The sequence below is a fragment of the Salmo salar genome, chromosome 21 (assembly GCF_965601325.2).
Source record: "Salmo salar chromosome 21, fSalSal1, whole genome shotgun sequence".
Taxonomy (NCBI): domain Eukaryota; kingdom Metazoa; phylum Chordata; class Actinopteri; order Salmoniformes; family Salmonidae; genus Salmo; species Salmo salar.
Window position 1 is genome coordinate 17,505,151 of NC_138311.1, and position 17,052 is coordinate 17,522,202.

At 42.1% G+C, this 17,052-nt stretch overlaps 1 protein-coding gene across 1 annotated transcript; it reads left to right on the top strand.

Moving 5' to 3' along the window:
* The first annotated feature begins 9,617 nt into the window (after positions 1-9,617).
* On the top strand, positions 9,618-13,297 carry LOC106581770 (plasma membrane ascorbate-dependent reductase CYBRD1). The gene is made up of 4 exons (XM_014164056.3): positions 9,618-9,856; positions 10,624-10,832; positions 11,091-11,245; positions 11,356-13,297. Exons 1-4 carry the CDS (start codon positions 9,664-9,666, stop codon positions 11,627-11,629), a joined length of 831 nt encoding a protein of 276 aa, XP_014019531.1. The 5' UTR covers positions 9,618-9,663; the 3' UTR covers positions 11,630-13,297.
* Positions 13,298-17,052: the final 3,755 nt, after the last annotated feature.

Sequence of the window (17,052 nt, forward strand, 5' to 3'; positions counted from 1 at the left end):
CACATTTGTATGTTTGGGTTAAGCAAGCAGTGCGGCTTGGCAGGGTTGTGTTTTGGAGGACGCATGGCTCTCGACGTTCGCCTCTTCCGAGGCTATACGGGAGTTGCAGTGATGGGACAAAACTGTAACTACCAGTTGAATATCACAAAATTGGGGGTAAAAAATTATTATTCTTTTTTTGGCAGGTCTACAAACAAAGAAGCACATTTCATTTTAGTGTCTAAAGCATTGCCAAGATCATTAACAACTAAAGTGATTGCTGTAATAGTGCTATGCCCAGGCCTAAACCCTGATTGGTTTACATTCAAAATACATTTCTCAGATAAATAAATACCAAAGTTGTACATTTACCAAGGATTCAAGAATCTTAGCTAGACAAGTAGCCTTGAAATGGTTCAATAATTATTAAGATCACAACTATCTTCGCACTTATGAAGAGTGGCAGCACAAGAGCCGAGTGCCATACTTTTGGAAAATTTCCTGATTACAATGCAGTATGGCACCGACAGAGATGGTCTCCTCGCTTTAGGTTCTTAGGAAACTATGCAGTATTAATTTTTTTAAATATATTATTTCAAACATTGTCACCCCAGGAAATGTTAAGTCTTATTGCAGTTGAAGTCGGAAGTTTACATACACCTTAGCCAAATACATTTAAACTCAGTTTTTCACAATTCCTGACATTTAATCCTAGTAAAAATTCCCTGTCTTAGGTCAGTTAGGATCACCACTTTATTTTAAGAATGTGAAATGTCAGAAAAATAGTTGAGAGAATGATTTATGTCAGCTTTTATTTCTTTCATCACATTCCCAGTGGGTCAGAAGTTTACATACACTCAATTAGTATTTGGTAGCATTGCCTTTAAATTGTTCAACTTGGGTCAAACGTTTCAGGTAGCCTTCCACAAGTTTCCCACAATAAGTTGGGTGAATTTTGGCCCATTCGTCCTGACAGAGCTGGTGTAACTGAGTCAGGTTTGTAGGCCTCCTTGCTCACACACGCTTTTCAGTTCTGCTCACACATTTTCTATGGGATTGAGGTCAGGGCTTTGTGATGGCCACTCCAATAACTTGACTTTGTTGTCCTTATGCCATTTTGCCACAACTTTGGAAGTATGCTTGGGGTCATTGTCCATTTGGAAGACCCATTTGCGACCAAACTTTAACTTCCTGACTGATGTCTTGAGATGTTGCTTCAATATAACCACATAATTTTCCTTCCTCACGAAGCCATCTATTTTGTGAAGTGCAGCAAAGCACCCCCACACCATGATGCTGCCACCCCCGTGCTTCACGGTTGGGATGGTGTTCTTCGGCTTGCAAGCCTCCCCCTTTTTCCTCCAAACATAGCGATGGTCATTATGGCCAAACAGTTCTATTTTTATTTCATCAGACCAGAGGACATTTCTTCAAAAAGTACAATATTTGTCTCCATGTGCAGTTGCAAACCGTAGTCTGGCTTTTTTTATGGCGGTTTTTGGAGCAGTGGCTTCTTCCTTGCTGAGCGGCCTTTCAGGTCATGTCAATATAGGACTTGTTTTACTGTGGCTATGGATACTTTTGTACCTGTTTCCTCCAGCATCTTCACAAGGTCCTTTGCTGTTGTTCTGGGATTGATTTGTACCAAAGTACATTCATCTCTAGGAGACAGAATGCGTCTCCTTCCTGAGCGGCGTGACGACTGTGTGGTCCCATTGTGTTTATACTTGCGTACTATTGTTTGTACAGATGAACGTGGTACCTTCAGGCATTTGGCAATTGCTCCCAAGGATGAACCACACTTGTGGAGGTCTACCATTTTTTTCTGAGGTCTTGGCTGATTTCTTTTGATTTTCCCATGTTGTCAAGCAAAGAGGCACTGACTTTGAAGGTAGGCCTTGAAATACATCCACGGGTACACCTCCAATTGACTCAAATTATGTCAATTAGCCTATCATAAGCTTCTAAAGCCATGACATTTTCTGGAATTGTCCAAGCTGTTTAAAGGCACAGTCAGCTTAGTGTATGTAAACTTCTGACCCACTGGAATTGTGATACAGTGAATTATAAGTGAAATAATCTGCCTGTAAACAATTGTTGGAAACATTACTTGCGTGATGCACAAAGTAGATGTCCTAACCGACTTGCCAAAACTATAGTTTGTTAACAATAAATTTGTGGAGTGGTTGAAAAACTAGTTTTAATGACTCCAACCCAAGTGTATGTAAACTTCCGACTTCAACTGTACATATAGCCAGGAAGAACTATTGGATATCATAACAACATCAACTTACCAACATTATGACCAGGAATACGACTTCCCCGAAGCGGATACTCTGTTCGGACCACCACCCAGTACAATGGAGCTAATTCCAGTAGGCGATCCAAAACAACGAAGCCGCAGAAGGGACAGATGAAGCGGCCACCTGGACAGGCTCCGTAAACATGCACATCGCACACCGGTCCCGAGTATACTACTAGCCAATGTCCAGTCTCTTGACAACAAGGTAGATGAAATTTGAGCAAGGGTTGCCTTCTAGAGAGACATCAGAGATTGTAACATTCTCTGTTTCACGGAAACATGGCTCTCTCGGTAAATGTTGTTGGAATCGGTTCAGCCACCGGGCTTCTCCATGCATCGCACCAACAGATATAAACACCTCCCTGGGAAAAGGAAGGGTGGGGGTGTATGCTTTATGATTAATGACTCATGGTGTAATCATAACAACATACAGGAACTCAAGTCCTTCTGCTCACCCGATCTAGAATTCCTTACAATCAAGTGCCGGCCATTTTACCTACCAAGAGAATTCTCATCAGTTATAGTCACAGATGTGTACATTCCCCCTCAAGCAGACACCAAGACGGCCATCAAGGAACTTTACTGAAACCATACATCCTGAGGCTACATTTATTGTAGCTGGGTTTTTTAACAAAGCAAATTTGAGAACAAGTCTACCTAAACTCCTTCAGCATATTGATTGCACAATGTGCATGCGCAACACCCTCAACCACTGCTACTCTAACTTCCACAATGCATACAAAGCCCTCCCCCGCCCTCCCTTCGGGCAAATCCGACCACAACGCCATTTTGCTCCTTCTGTCTTATAGGCAAAAACTCAGGATGTACCCGTGACGAGAACCATTCAACGCTGGTCCGACCAATCGGAAGCCACGCTTCAAGATTGTTTTAATCACGCGGACTGGAATATGTTCTGGTCAGCCTCCGAGAACAATATCGACCTATACGCTGACTCATTGAGTGCGATTATAAAGAAGTGCATTGGAGCTGATGTACCCATTGTGACTATTAAAACCTACCCTAACCAGAAACCGTGGATGGATGGTGGCATTGCGCAAAACTGAAAGCGCGATCCACCGCATTTAACCATGGAAAGATGTCTTGGAATATGTCTGAATATAAACAGTGTAGCTATTCCCTCCATAAGGCAATCAAACAAGCAAAATGCCAGTACAGGGACAAGGTGGAGTCGCAATTCAACGGCTCAGACACGAGACGCATGTGGCAGGGTCTACAGGAAATCACAGACTACAAAAATAAATCCAGCCACGTCACGGACACCAACATCACGCTTCCAGACAAACTTAACACCTTCTTTTCCCACTTTGAGGATAATACAGTCCCATCGTCGCTGCACGCTAACAAGGACTGCGCCCAGAAGGCATCCCTAGCCGTGCCCTCAAAGTATGCACAGACCAGCTGGCTGGTGTGTTTACGGACATATTCAAATCGCTCCCTATCCCAGTTTGTACCCAAGAAGGCAAAGATAACTGAACTAAATGGCTACCACCCCGTAGCACTCACTTCTGTCATCATGAAGTGCTTCAAATGACTAGTCAAGGATCATATCACCTTCACCTTACCGGCCACCCTAGACCCACTTCAGTTTGCATACCGCCCCAACAGGTTCACAGACGACGCAATCGCCATCACACTGCCCTATCCCGTCTGGACAAAAGGAATACCTACTGTATGTAAGAATGCTGTTCATTGACTACAGCTCAGCATTCAACACCATAGTATCCTTCAAGCTCATCATCAAGCTGGAGGCCCGGGGTCTCAACCCCACCCTGTGCAATTGGGTCCTGGACTTTGACGGGCTGCCCCCAGGTGGTGAAGGTAGGAAACAACATCTCCACTTTGCTGACCCTCAACACTGGGACCCTACAAGGGTGCGTGCTCAGCCCCCTCCTGTACTCCTTGTTCACCCACGACTGCATGGCCATGCACGCCTCCAACTCAATCTTCAAGTTTGCAGATGACACAACAGTAGTGGGCCTGATTACCAACAACGACGAGACAGCCTTCAGGGAGGAGGTGAGGGTGTTGTGTCAGGAAAACAACCTCTCCATCAACAAAATGAAGGAGCTGGTCGTGGACTTCAGGAAACAGCAGAGGGAGCAGCCCCCTATCCACATCGAAGGGACAGCAGTGGAGAAGGTGGAAAGTTAAGTTCCTTGGCGTACACATCACGGACAAAATAAAATGGTCCACCCACACAGACAGTGTGGTGAAGAAGGAAGGCTGAAGAAATTTGGCTTGTCACCTAAAACCCTCCCAAACTTTTACAGATGCACAATCGAGAGCATCCTGTCAGGCTATGTCACAGCCTGGTACGGCAACTGCACCGCCCTCAACCCCAAGGCTCTCCTGAGGGTGGTGCGGTCTGCAAAACGCATCACCGGGGGCAAACTGCCCGCCCTCCATGACACCTACAGCACCCGATGTCACAGGAAGGCCAAAAAGTGAATCAAGGACATCATCCACCCGAGCCACTGCCTGTTCACACCGCTACCATCCAGAAGGCGAGGTCAGTACATGTACATCAAAGCTGGGATCGAGAGACCTAAAAACAGCTTCCATCTCAAGGCCATCAGACTGCTAAACAGCAATCACTAACTCAGAGAGGCTGCTGCCTACATTGAGACCCAGTCACTGGCCATTTTAATAAATGGATCAGTAGTCACTTTATACAATGTACTCTAAATAATGCCACTTTAATAATGTTTACATAACTTACATTACTCATATCTAATGTATATACTGTATTTTATACCATCTATTGCACTTTGCCTATGCCTGTAATGGGATCTGTGTGTAGCTTGTGTAGAGGAGTCAGGTGCAGGACAGCAGATATGCAATTTACTCAAAATAGACAATTATAATACAATAAAGCGAGCCCACATAACGGACCGTCTTACATACAAACAATTACTCACAAACAAACATGGGGGAACAAAGGGTTAAATAATTAACAAGTAATTGGGGAATTGAAACCAGGTGTATAAGACAAAGACAAAACAAATGGAAAATGAAAAGTGGATCGGCGATGGCTAGAATGCCGGTGACGTCGACCGCCGAACGCCGCCCGAACAAGGAGAGGGACCGACTTCGTCGGAAGTCGTGACAATGCCGCTCATCCATAGACTAACATGCACATATTCTCATTCACCCCTTTAGATGTGTGTGTATTAGATAGTTGTTGGGGAATTGTTAGATTACTCGTTAGATATTACTGCACTGTCGGAACTAGAAGCCCAAGCATTTCGCTACACTCACATTAACATCTGCTAACCATGTGTATGTGACAAATAAAATGTGATTTTATTTAAATAAAAAATGTGGGTTATTGAGCCAACAATGATGGGCGCTGCACTCTTAAGCAGATCTGGATCCAATTCCTTGGCCCCTGTGGATTTCTTGTTGTCTATTGCTTGCAAAGCATCCAGAAAAGCTTTGACTATCATTTCTCTGGTCATTCAGCAAGTTTCCCCTATCAGCAACCAGCAACCAGTATCATTGTGAATAGGCTTAAAAGTTATTTCAAAGAGATAAAATGGTGATCAAATGCATCAATGATGGCATTTTTTTTCCATAACGAGGCCAGTGTCTGAATTAATTTGTTGTGGCAGAGAGGAGCTGGATGTGGAGAAGCTGGATGTGGAAGTCCTGGGCTGGCGTGGTTACATGTGGTCTGCGGTTGTGAGGCCGGTTGGACGTACTGTCAAATTCTCTAAAACGATATTGGAGGCGGGTTATGGTAAAGAAATGAACATTCAATTCTCTGGTGGACTGTTGCCAGAGAACTGCAGTCAGCGTGCCAATTACATGCTTCCTCAAAACTTGAGACATCTGTGGCATTGTGTTGTGTGACAAAACTGCACATTTTAGAATGGCCCCAGAACAAGTTGCATCTGTAGGGAATCGAACCACTCGATTTCGTCCCTACGTTATATTGGCTTAGAACACGTCACCCTCCCTAAGAGAGGGGTTGACCTCGATAATTTATTGTTAAAACGAGAGGCTGTCTGGATCTTTAATTTAAAGACCCTTGCTCCCTTCGGTCTCAACGTAGACTTTGATCTGAAGCCATTCTTGTGAGTATTGGGATTTTGCTATTAATTGCAAAATGTTTGTAGGCCTATGTAGCCAAGTTGTATCTATGATCTACAGTTGAAGTTGGAAGTTTACAAACACTTAGGTTGGAGTCATTAAAACTCGTTTTTCAACCACTCCCCAAATTTCTTGTTAACAACTACAATGTCTTCCCTGTGGCTCAGTTGGTAGAGCATGGTGTTTGCAACGCCAGCATGGTGTGTGCAACGCCAGGGTTGTGGGTTCGATTCCCACGGGGGGCCAGTACAAAAAAAAAATGCATGAAATTAATTGTATGCATTCACTACTGTAAGTCGCTCTGGATAAGAGCGTCTGCTAAATGACCTAAATGTAACTATAGTTTTGGCAACTCGGTTGGGACATCTACTTTGTGCATGGCACACGTAATTTTTCCAACAATTGTTTACAGACAGATTATTTCACTGTATCACAATTCCAGTGGGTCAGAAGTTTACATAAACTAAGAAACCCCCAAAAAGTGTTAAACAAGTCAAAATATATTTTAAATTTGAGATTCTTCAAATTAGCCATCTTTTGCCTTGATGACAGCTTTGCATTTTCTCAACCAGCTTCATGAGGTAGTCACCTGGAATGCATTTCAATTAACAGGTGTGCCTTGTTCAAAGTTAATTTGTGGAATTTCTTTCCTTCTTACTGTGTTTGAGCCAATCAGTTGTGTTGTGACAAGGTATGGTTGGTATACAGAAGATAGCCCTATTTGGTAAAAGACCAAGTCCATATTATGGCAAGAAAAGCCCAAATAAGCCAAGAGAAATGACAGTCCATCATTATTAAGACATGAAGGTCAGTCAATCCGGAAAATTTCAATAACTTTTAAAGTTTCTTCATGTGTAGTCACAAAAACTATCAAGCACTATGATGAAACTGGCTCTCATGAGGACCACCACAGGAAAGGAAGACCCAGAGTTACCTCTGCTGTAGAGAATAAATTCATTAGAGTTACCAGCCTCAGATTGCAGCCAAGATAAATGTTTCACAGAGATCAAGTAACAGACATATCTCAACATCACCTGTTCAGAGGAGACCGTGAATCTGGCCTTCATGGTCGAATTGCTGGAAAGAAACCCCTTCTAAAAGGATACCAATAATAAGAAGAGACTTGCTTGGGCCAAGAAACACGACCAATAGACATTAGACCGTTGGAAATCTGTCCTTTGGTCTGTTGAGTCCAAATTTGAGATTTTTGGTTCCAACCGTTGTGTCTTTGTGAGAGACGCAGAGTAGGTGAACGGATGATCTCCGCATGTGTGGTTTCCACCACGAAGCATGGAGGAGGTGGTGTGATGGTGTGGGGGTTCTTTGCTGGTAACACTGTCTGTGATTTATTTTGAATTCAAGGCACACTTAACCAGCATGGCTACCACAGCATTCTGCAGTGATACGCCATCCCATCTGGTTTGCGCTTAGAGGGAGTATTATTTGTTTTTCAACAGGACAATGACCCAACACACCTCCAGGCTGCGTAAGGGCTATTTGACCAAGAAGGAGAGTGATGGAGTGCTGCATCAGATGACCTGGCCTCCACAATCACCTGACCTCAACCCAATTGAGATGGTTTGAGATGAGTTGGACCACAGAGTGAAGGAAAAGCAGGCAACAAGTGCTCAGCATATGTGGGAACTCCTTCAAGACTGTTGGAAAAGCATTCAGGTTAAGCTGGTTGAGAGAATGCCAAGAGTGTGCAAAGCTGTCAAGGCAAAGGGTGGCTACTTTCTAGAATCTAAAATATATTTTGATTTGTTTAACACTTTTTTGGTTAATACATGGTTCCATATGTGTCTTATTTCATAGTTTTGATGTCTTCAATATTATTCTACAATGTAGAGAATTGTAAAAATAAAGAAAACCCTTGAATGAGTAGGTGTGTCCAAACTTGACTGGTACTGTATATTTAAAAAATATTTTTACATATTTATACGGATGAGCTTAATGTTGCTCATTTCAGTGGTTTCAGAGTCCCGCAATAAGTGCTGAGATGCTAATATTTGTGTAAACTCTTTACAGTTGTGTTCTGTGGGTGTCACTGAGTAGGCTGATTTCCCATTTCATAGGTGCACAATCCATAGGTTAGGCTGTACAGTGCAATATGAATGTCCAACACACAACAGACTGACTGGAAAAGTGATTACCCACAATCAAAGTCCTGCAATAAGAGCTAAGACGCTAATATTTGTGTAAACTTTTTACAGTTGTGTTCTTTGAGTGTCACAGAGTAGGCTGACACGCCATTTCGTGAGTGCACAATCCATACTGTAGGTTAGGCTGTACAGTGCAAATAAGTATGCCCCAATGCAATTCTGAATTCAAATACATCCACAGTTCGAATTCAACACATTTCTTTTTTTTTGTCAAATTAACTAATAATTTTCTTTTGTTGATTTTGTATTAGCATTATCTTGTCCAATTGTAGCATTGTTTCACAATTTTTTATCTATTTGAATCAGTTTCAATTTGGGACTTGTATTTTGAACAGCGAACATCGATTCTTCTATTGTTGCTCATGCTAATGTTGTGGACGACACATTGGTGATCTGTTTTATAACTGCTGTGTCTGTGTAACCTGGTCTCAGAGCATTTCGTATCATTCTTTCCTAAATACTTCACTCTCCATTTAGTATGATATGTTACATTTCGTATGGTATGTATTCATTTGTGAATGTCCATAATCCATTTACAATTCGTATGATATGTTACGAATTTTCAAAATGTACAATATGTTACAAATGTTGTAGCTAGCTGGCTAATGTTAGCTAAACTAGGGGTTACTGTTAAGATTATGGTAAAGGTTAGGGTTAGCTAAAACGGTTAAGGGAAAGTTAGCTAACATGTTAAGTAGTTTCAAAGTAGCTAAAAAAGCAATAAGAAGTTGAAAGTTGCTAATTAGCTCAAATTGTCTGATGAGATTCCAACATGCAGCCTTGGAGTTATTATACATTTGTGTTATACGCCCACCGTTCCACCCAGACCAACCATCATCCTTTCATTTTTGCCTTAAATAACCTTCTGTCGTATGTAACCATACCAAACGTAACATATCATACTAATTTGAGGGTCCCGGATTGACCGATTACTATGTTACGTGTAGTTTATGAGACCAACGGAGGTTACGAAACTTTGGTGTTTCAAAACATTTGCAGATTTATTATTGGAAAATAATGACTCATGACCCCCCCCCCCCCCCTCAACTTGAAATTCCTCAAATCACTTCCTTCATTAATCCAGTGTTGGCGTTCGCGCTGTTAGAGATGGCGATGGAGAATTTCAAGCAGTTCCTGTTCGCTCTGTCCGCTGCCGTGACCGTTGGTTTTATCTCGATAATTTTTGTTTTGAGATGGGTATTCTACTTCAAGGAAGGTTTAGCATGGGATGGAGGACTGGCCGAATTCAATTGGCACCCGGTTTTAATCGTTACCGGGTTCATTTTTTTGCAGGGAATTGGTGAGAAGTTTGTATCTGTTTATTACTCTCTCAAGTACAGAATTCAGTTAAATCTGAAGCGATTGAGTTTGGTCGACACAGTCTTCGTTTTAACAAGTTATTTTGATCTGAAAGTTATTTCACCAAGCCGTTTGGAACCTGGAAGATTTTTCTCCCAAGATTCCGAAGTAACGTTAACCCAAAGAAAAGGGCTACGTTGTATCTATTCACTGTCAGGGTAGTATTATTGAAAGAAATATGCATTGTTTTCTAAACCGTTTCGGTTGTTTGCTTTATTATCAGTTTTGTTGTATAGAAATATGTTAGAGCACGATCTATGCTAATGTTGCACTGATGCATTTCTGAGTAAAACAAGACCCTTTGACCCTTTACAAAGTTTAAGTGAATGAGTTATACTCAGATTGTCTACCAACATTCCAGACCATGTGCATTCTTCCGCTTGAAGTAGGCTTTTTCCTTGAGTGTAGCCTAAATAACTTAAATGACACAGTAACTTTGATTGGTATGTGCTTGGGATTACATTAGTTAAAAATGATTTTATTGGCCTACCCGCTTAAAACTAAACGAAATGGAAACGATATAATGCGATGGCCTTATTTTATGTGTAGAAGTAGGCCTACCTCATAGAAACAGGATGTTACAACATCTGGTATGTGCAGCAAGAATTGCTCATCTCAGAGTATTATTCACATTCAATCACTTTGGATTGAATGCATTTTCATGATTACACATCAGTTGAATAAGTAGGCTACCTTTGTCGGTTTCAGCCATTATCGTGTATAGGTTGCCATGGACCTGGAAGTGCAGCAAGTTAATGATGAAGTTTATTCATGCTGGCTTAAACATACTGGCCTTCATTTTCGCTGCCATATCTCTGGTAGCAGTATTTGACTTCCACAACACAAAAAACATCCCCAACATGTACAGCCTGCACAGCTGGGTGGGGCTAGCAGCTGTGATACTTTATTCACTACAGGTAAGTACACCAAAATGTATTGTGTAGCCTATTATGATGCTGTAGAAATGTCCTTAATGAATGCTTCATAATGTATTATATTGTTATAAAGCATCATTCGTGTAGATTTTTTTTCATACTATTTAACTACAGCACTATGCATGGGTGCTTGTGTAGGCTGTTTGAAGTACATTTTATGGCACAGTAAGACCGGTATATTCCTTTCTTCATTACAATGCTTGACAGAGTTTCCTGATGTTTCCTTCTTTTACTGAGCAGCTTGTCCTGGGAGTGTGTATATACCTGATACCCATCACCCCGACTTACCTGAGAGCAGCGTTTATGCCCCTGCACATCTACAGTGGCCTGTTCATCTTTACCAGTGTCATAGCCACTGCACTTATGGGCATCACAGAGAAGCTAATTTTTGGCCTGTAAGTTTTATAATATGGGAAATATGGGACATACACTAAACTTTGGTACTTAGAGACCCCATTTTATAAACAGATTACAGCTATAGCTAACTCTCTTCTTTGTCTCTCAGGAAAGATCCCAGTTACAAAGACTCTCCCCCAGAGGCCACCTTTGTGAATGTGCTGGGAGTACTCATGGTTATTTTTGGAGGAATCATTCTCTGGATCGCTACTCGCCCCTCTTGGAAACGCCCCAGTGAGCAGGTCCTGCGCTCCCCGCCTACTAATGGGGGTGGGTCAGTTGGCACCAAAGTGTCTCAACAAACTGACCCGATTGACCCCAAAGGCAATGGAGATGCCAGGAGAAGGAGTGGTAAATTGGAGGACTCCGGACAGGTCAACTGAGTAACATGAAATCCAACTGCTGATTCTGTCTGTCTGTTGATGCTTTAAAAAGTTGCATTTATCTACTGGCATTCCCTCAGCAAATGTAAACCTTTGTTCGAAATAGCACCTTGAGGAATTGTTTACAACAGTTCCAGAATGTTGATCTTTAAACAGTTTTTTTTTATTTGATGTAATTGAATGTAATGGACAATGATTTGATAAAGGATTTAACTAGCCTATTGAAGATTAGACAAGTTATCAAATATACTGGACAAAAATATAAATGCAACAATGTCAAAGATTTTACTGAGTTACAGTTTATACAAGGAAATCAGTCAATAAATAAATAAATTAGGCCCTAATCTATGGATTTCACATGACCGGAAATACAGATATGCATCTGTTGGTCACAGATACCTTTTTAGTAGGGGCGTGGATCAGAAAAACAGTATCTGGTGTGACCACCATTTGCCTCATGCAGCATGAAATTTCCTTCACATATAATTGATCAGGCTGTTGGTTGTGACCTGTAGAATGTTGTCCCACTCCTCTTCAATGGCTGTGAGAAGTTGTTGGATACTGGCGGGAACTAGAACACGCTGTCGTACACGTCGGTCCAGAGCATCCCCAAACATGCTCAATGCTTGACATGTCTGGTGAGTATGCAGGCCATGGAAGAACTGGGACATTTTCAGCTTCCAGGAATTTAGTACAGATCCTTGCGACATGGGGCCGCGCATTATCATGAGGTGATGCCGGCGGATGAATGGCACGGCAATGGGCGTAAAGATCTTCTTACGTAATCTCTGTGCATTCAAATTGCCATCGATAAAATGAAAGTGTGTTCGTTGTCCATAGCTTATGCCTGCCCGTAACCCCACCGCCACTATGTGGCACTCTGTTCACAACGTTGACATCAGTAAACCATTTTACCACACGATGCCATGAATGTGGTTGTGAAGCCGGTTGGACGTGCTGCCAAATTCTCTAAAACAACATTGGACAAGGCTTATGGTAGAGAAATTAACATTCGATTATCTGGCAACGGCTCTGGTGGACATTCCTGCAGTCAGCATGCCATTTGCACGCTCCCTCAAATCTGTGGCGTTGTGTTGTGTGACAAAACTGCACATTTTAGAGTGGCCTTTTATTGTCCCCATCACAAGGTGCACCTGTGTAATGATCATGCTGTTTAATCAGCTTCTTGATATGCCACACCTGTCAGCTGGATGAATTATCTTGGCAAAGGAGAAATGCTCACTAACAGGGATGTAAACAAATTTGTGCACAAAATTTGAGAGAAATTAGCTTTTTGTGCTCATGGAAAATTTCAAGGACCTTTTATTTCAGCTCATGAAAAATGGGACCAACACTTTACATGTTGCGTATAGATTTTTGTTCAAGGTACATATTCCTTACATTTGTGTAACTTTTATAATGATTACATACTGTATTCTTCAGTGTTTTTCATTTTCATTTAAGGCAGGACTTACAGAACAAACACATCTTTAGGTGTGAGGGGTGAATCCATTATAATCCAAATATATGTATTATTACATACAGGTCTACCTAAAGGCAATATAGGCAAACACAAATTTCATCATTACTTTGTTCAATATACTATTGATTTCAATCAGTGAGGAATTCATGATGGCTGCTTAATAGTATTAAAGCATATTTAACAAATGATGTAGTACATTATAACATTACCAGCATTTTTGTAGACATGACGTCCATATACATTTTTTGTTGCATTTTGATCACTGGCAGCTTCATTAAATAGTACCCGGCAAAACACCAGTCTCAATGTCAACAGCGAAGAGGCGACTCCAAGATGCTGGCCTTCTAGGCAGAGTTCCTCTGTCCAGTGTCTGTGTTCTTTTGCCCATCTTAATCTTTTCTTTTTATTGGCCAGTCTGAGATATGGCTTTTTCTTTGCAACTCTGCCTAGAAGGACAGCATCCCGGAGTCGCCTCTTCACTGTTGACGTTGAGACTGGTGTTTTAAGGGTACTATTTAATAAAGCTGCCAGTTGAGGACTTGTGAGGTGTCTGTTTCTCAGACTAGACACGCTAATGTACTTGTCCTCTTGCACAGTTGTGCACCGGGGCCTCCAACTCTTTCTATTCTGGTTAGAGCCAGTTTGCGCTGTTCTGTGAAGGGAGTAGTACACAGCATTGTACCAGATCTTCAGTTTCTTGGCAATTTCTCGCATGGAATAGCCTTCATGTCTCAGAACAAGAATAGACTGACGAATTTCAGATGACAGTTCTTTGTTTCTGGCCATTTTGAGCCTGTAATCGAACCCACAAATGCTGATGCTCCAGATAGTCAACTAGTCTAAAGGCCAGTTTTATTGCTTCTTTAAATCAGAACAACAGTTCTCAGCTGTGCTAACATAATTGCAAAATGATTTTCTAATAATCAATTAGCCTTTTAAAATGATGAACTTGGATTAGCTAACACAACGTGCCATCGAAACACAGGAGTGATGGTTGCTGATAATGAGCCTCTGTACGCCTTTGTAGATTTTCCATAATTGTTTTTTTTTTAAATCAGCTGTTTCTATTTACAACATTAACAATGTCTACACTGTATTTCTGATCAATTTGGTGTTATTTTAAATGGACAAAATCATTTTTTTTTTCAAAAACAAGGACATTTCTAAGTGACCCCAAACTTTTGAACGGTATGTATATATAATCTGTAAGGTCAGTGGAATTTCACACCTTGGATCCAAATCATAGTATTACATGCAGATAAATTGTCAGGACTAGGAGAGTAACACTTATCTTCACTAGCCGCAACTGCGATTTTAGTACTTTGAGTAGACAGTGCTCCCTACTGGCGTAGTAAGATGATTTCCAGCAAATCTCTGCTGCGGATAGTCATTTCACTGTCGCTCTTCTGCATACGTAATTCCGCAATACACATCCGTTGTGTTGGGTCATGGCTACAAAAAGATCCAGTTTTTGTCAAATTAACGTTGTATTGACTTTTCTTAGCAGGTTAGTTGAATTAACGTAGCAGGATAGGTTAGCTAAGAAATGCAACAAAAAAATACGTTAATTTGACAAAAGCTGGCTCCCTTCTAACCATTGTGTTGGGTCGGCACTAGTTACCACAGCCACAAAGTCAGAAGGCCCGCATACTCAACCAATCAGACGAGGGAGTGTGATGACGCGTGTGCAGGTTTAAGGTTCGTGCGAAACGACCAATCAGATGAGGGAGTGTGACGCGTCTGCCGACCGGCATGCAGGGACAGACATGCATTTACACTATATGATCAAATGTATGTGGACACCTGCTCATCGAACATCTCATTCCAAAATCATGGACATTAATATGGACTTGGTCCCCCCTTTGCTGCTATAACAGCCTACACTCTTCAGGGAAGGCTTTCCACTAGATGTTGGAACATTGCTGCGGGAACTTGCTTCCATTCAGTCACAAGAGCATTACTGAGGTCGGGGCACTTATGTTGGGCGATTAGGCCTGGCTCGCATCGGCGTTCCAATTCATCTCAAAGGTGTACGATGGAAGTTGAGGTCAGGGCTTGGTGCAGGTCAGTCACGTTTTTCCACACCGATGTCGACAAACCATTTCTGTATGATCCAGGCTTTGTGCACAGGGGCATTGTCATGCTGAAACAGGAAAGGTTTTTACCCAAACTGTTGACAAATTTGGAAGCACAGAATCGTCTAGAATGTCACTAAGATTAAGACGTCCCTTCACATACAACTCTCCTATCGTGGCCTCCAACTGCTCTTAAATACAAGTAAAACTAAATGCATGCTCTTCAACCGATCGCTGCCTGCACCTGCCCGCCCGTCCAGCATCACTACTCTGGACGGTTCTGACTTAGAATATGTGGACAACTACAAATACCAAGGTGTCTGGTTAGACTGTAAGCTCTCCTTCCAGACTCACATCAAACATCTCCAATCCAAAGTTAAATCTAGAATAGGCTTCCTATTTCGCAACAAAGCATCCTTCACTCATGCTGCCAAACATACCCTCGTAAAACTGACCATCCTACCGATCCTCGACTTCGGCGATGTCATTTACAAAATAGCCTCCAATACCCTACTCAATAAACTGGATGCAGTCTATCACAGTGCCATCCGTTTTGTCACCAAAGCCCCATATACTACCCACCACTGCGACCTGTACGCTCTCGTTGGCTGGCCCTCGCTTCATACTCGTTGCCAAACCCACTGGCTACAGGTTATCTACAAGTCTCTGCTAGGTAAAGCCCTGCCTTATCTCAGCTCACTGGTCACCATAGCAGCACCCACTCGTAGCACGCGCTCCAGCAGGTATATCTCACTGGTCATCCCCCAAAGCAAATTCCTCCTTTGGTCGTCTTTCCTTCCAGTTCTCTGCTGCCAATGACTGGAACGAACTGCAAAAATCTCTGAAGCTGGAGACTCGTATCTCCCTCACTAGCTTTAAGCACCAGCTGTCAGAGCAGCTTACAGATCACTGCACCTGTACATAGCCCATCTATAATTTAGCCCAAACAACTACCGCTTCGCCTACTCTATTTATTTATTTATTTTGCTCCTTTGCACCCCATTATTTCTATTTCTACTTTGCACTTTCTTCCACTACAAATCTACCATTCCAGTGTTTTACGTGCTATATTGTATTTACTTTGCCACCATGGCCTTTTCTGCCTTTACCTCCTTTATCTCACCTCATTTGCTCACATTGTATATAGACTTATTTTTCGACTGTATTATTGACTGTATGTTTGTTTTACTACATGTGTTGTTGTATGTGTCGAACTGCTTTGCTTTAGTTATCTTGGCTAGGTCGCAATTGTAAATGAGAACTTGTTCTCAACTTGCCTACCTGATTAAATAAAGGTGAAATAAAAAATAAAAAATGGAATTAAGGGGCCTAGCCTGAACCATGAAAAACAGCCCCAGACCATTAATCCTCCTCCACCAAACGTTACAGTTTGAACTATGCATTGGTGATGTAGCGTCTCCTGGCATCAACAAACCCAGATTCGTCTGTCGGACTGCAAGAGGATGAAGGATTCATCACTGCTCCAGATAACTCCTCTGTGCTTGGAATGGAATCCATTATGCTAGCTAGCTCATTTTAGATGAGAGTAGCAAAAGTTATCATCAAAAAAAAGGACAATTTCCCTTTTTGCCCAAGACTTTTGTTATTTCTTAATGTTATGTTTTAGTGACGTTGCTAATTCTTGTTCCCGAACTCGAGACATTCCATTTCGAAAATGAAGCTTTCCCACGAAATGGAATACGCGTCATCACATGCCCTCATCTGATTGGTCGGATAGGCGGGCCTTCTGAGCCCGCATACGCGTCATCACACTCCCTCATCTGATTGGTCGGATAGGCGGGCCTTCTGAGCCGGCATACGCGTCATCACACTCCCTCATCTGATTGATTGAGTAGGCGGGCCTT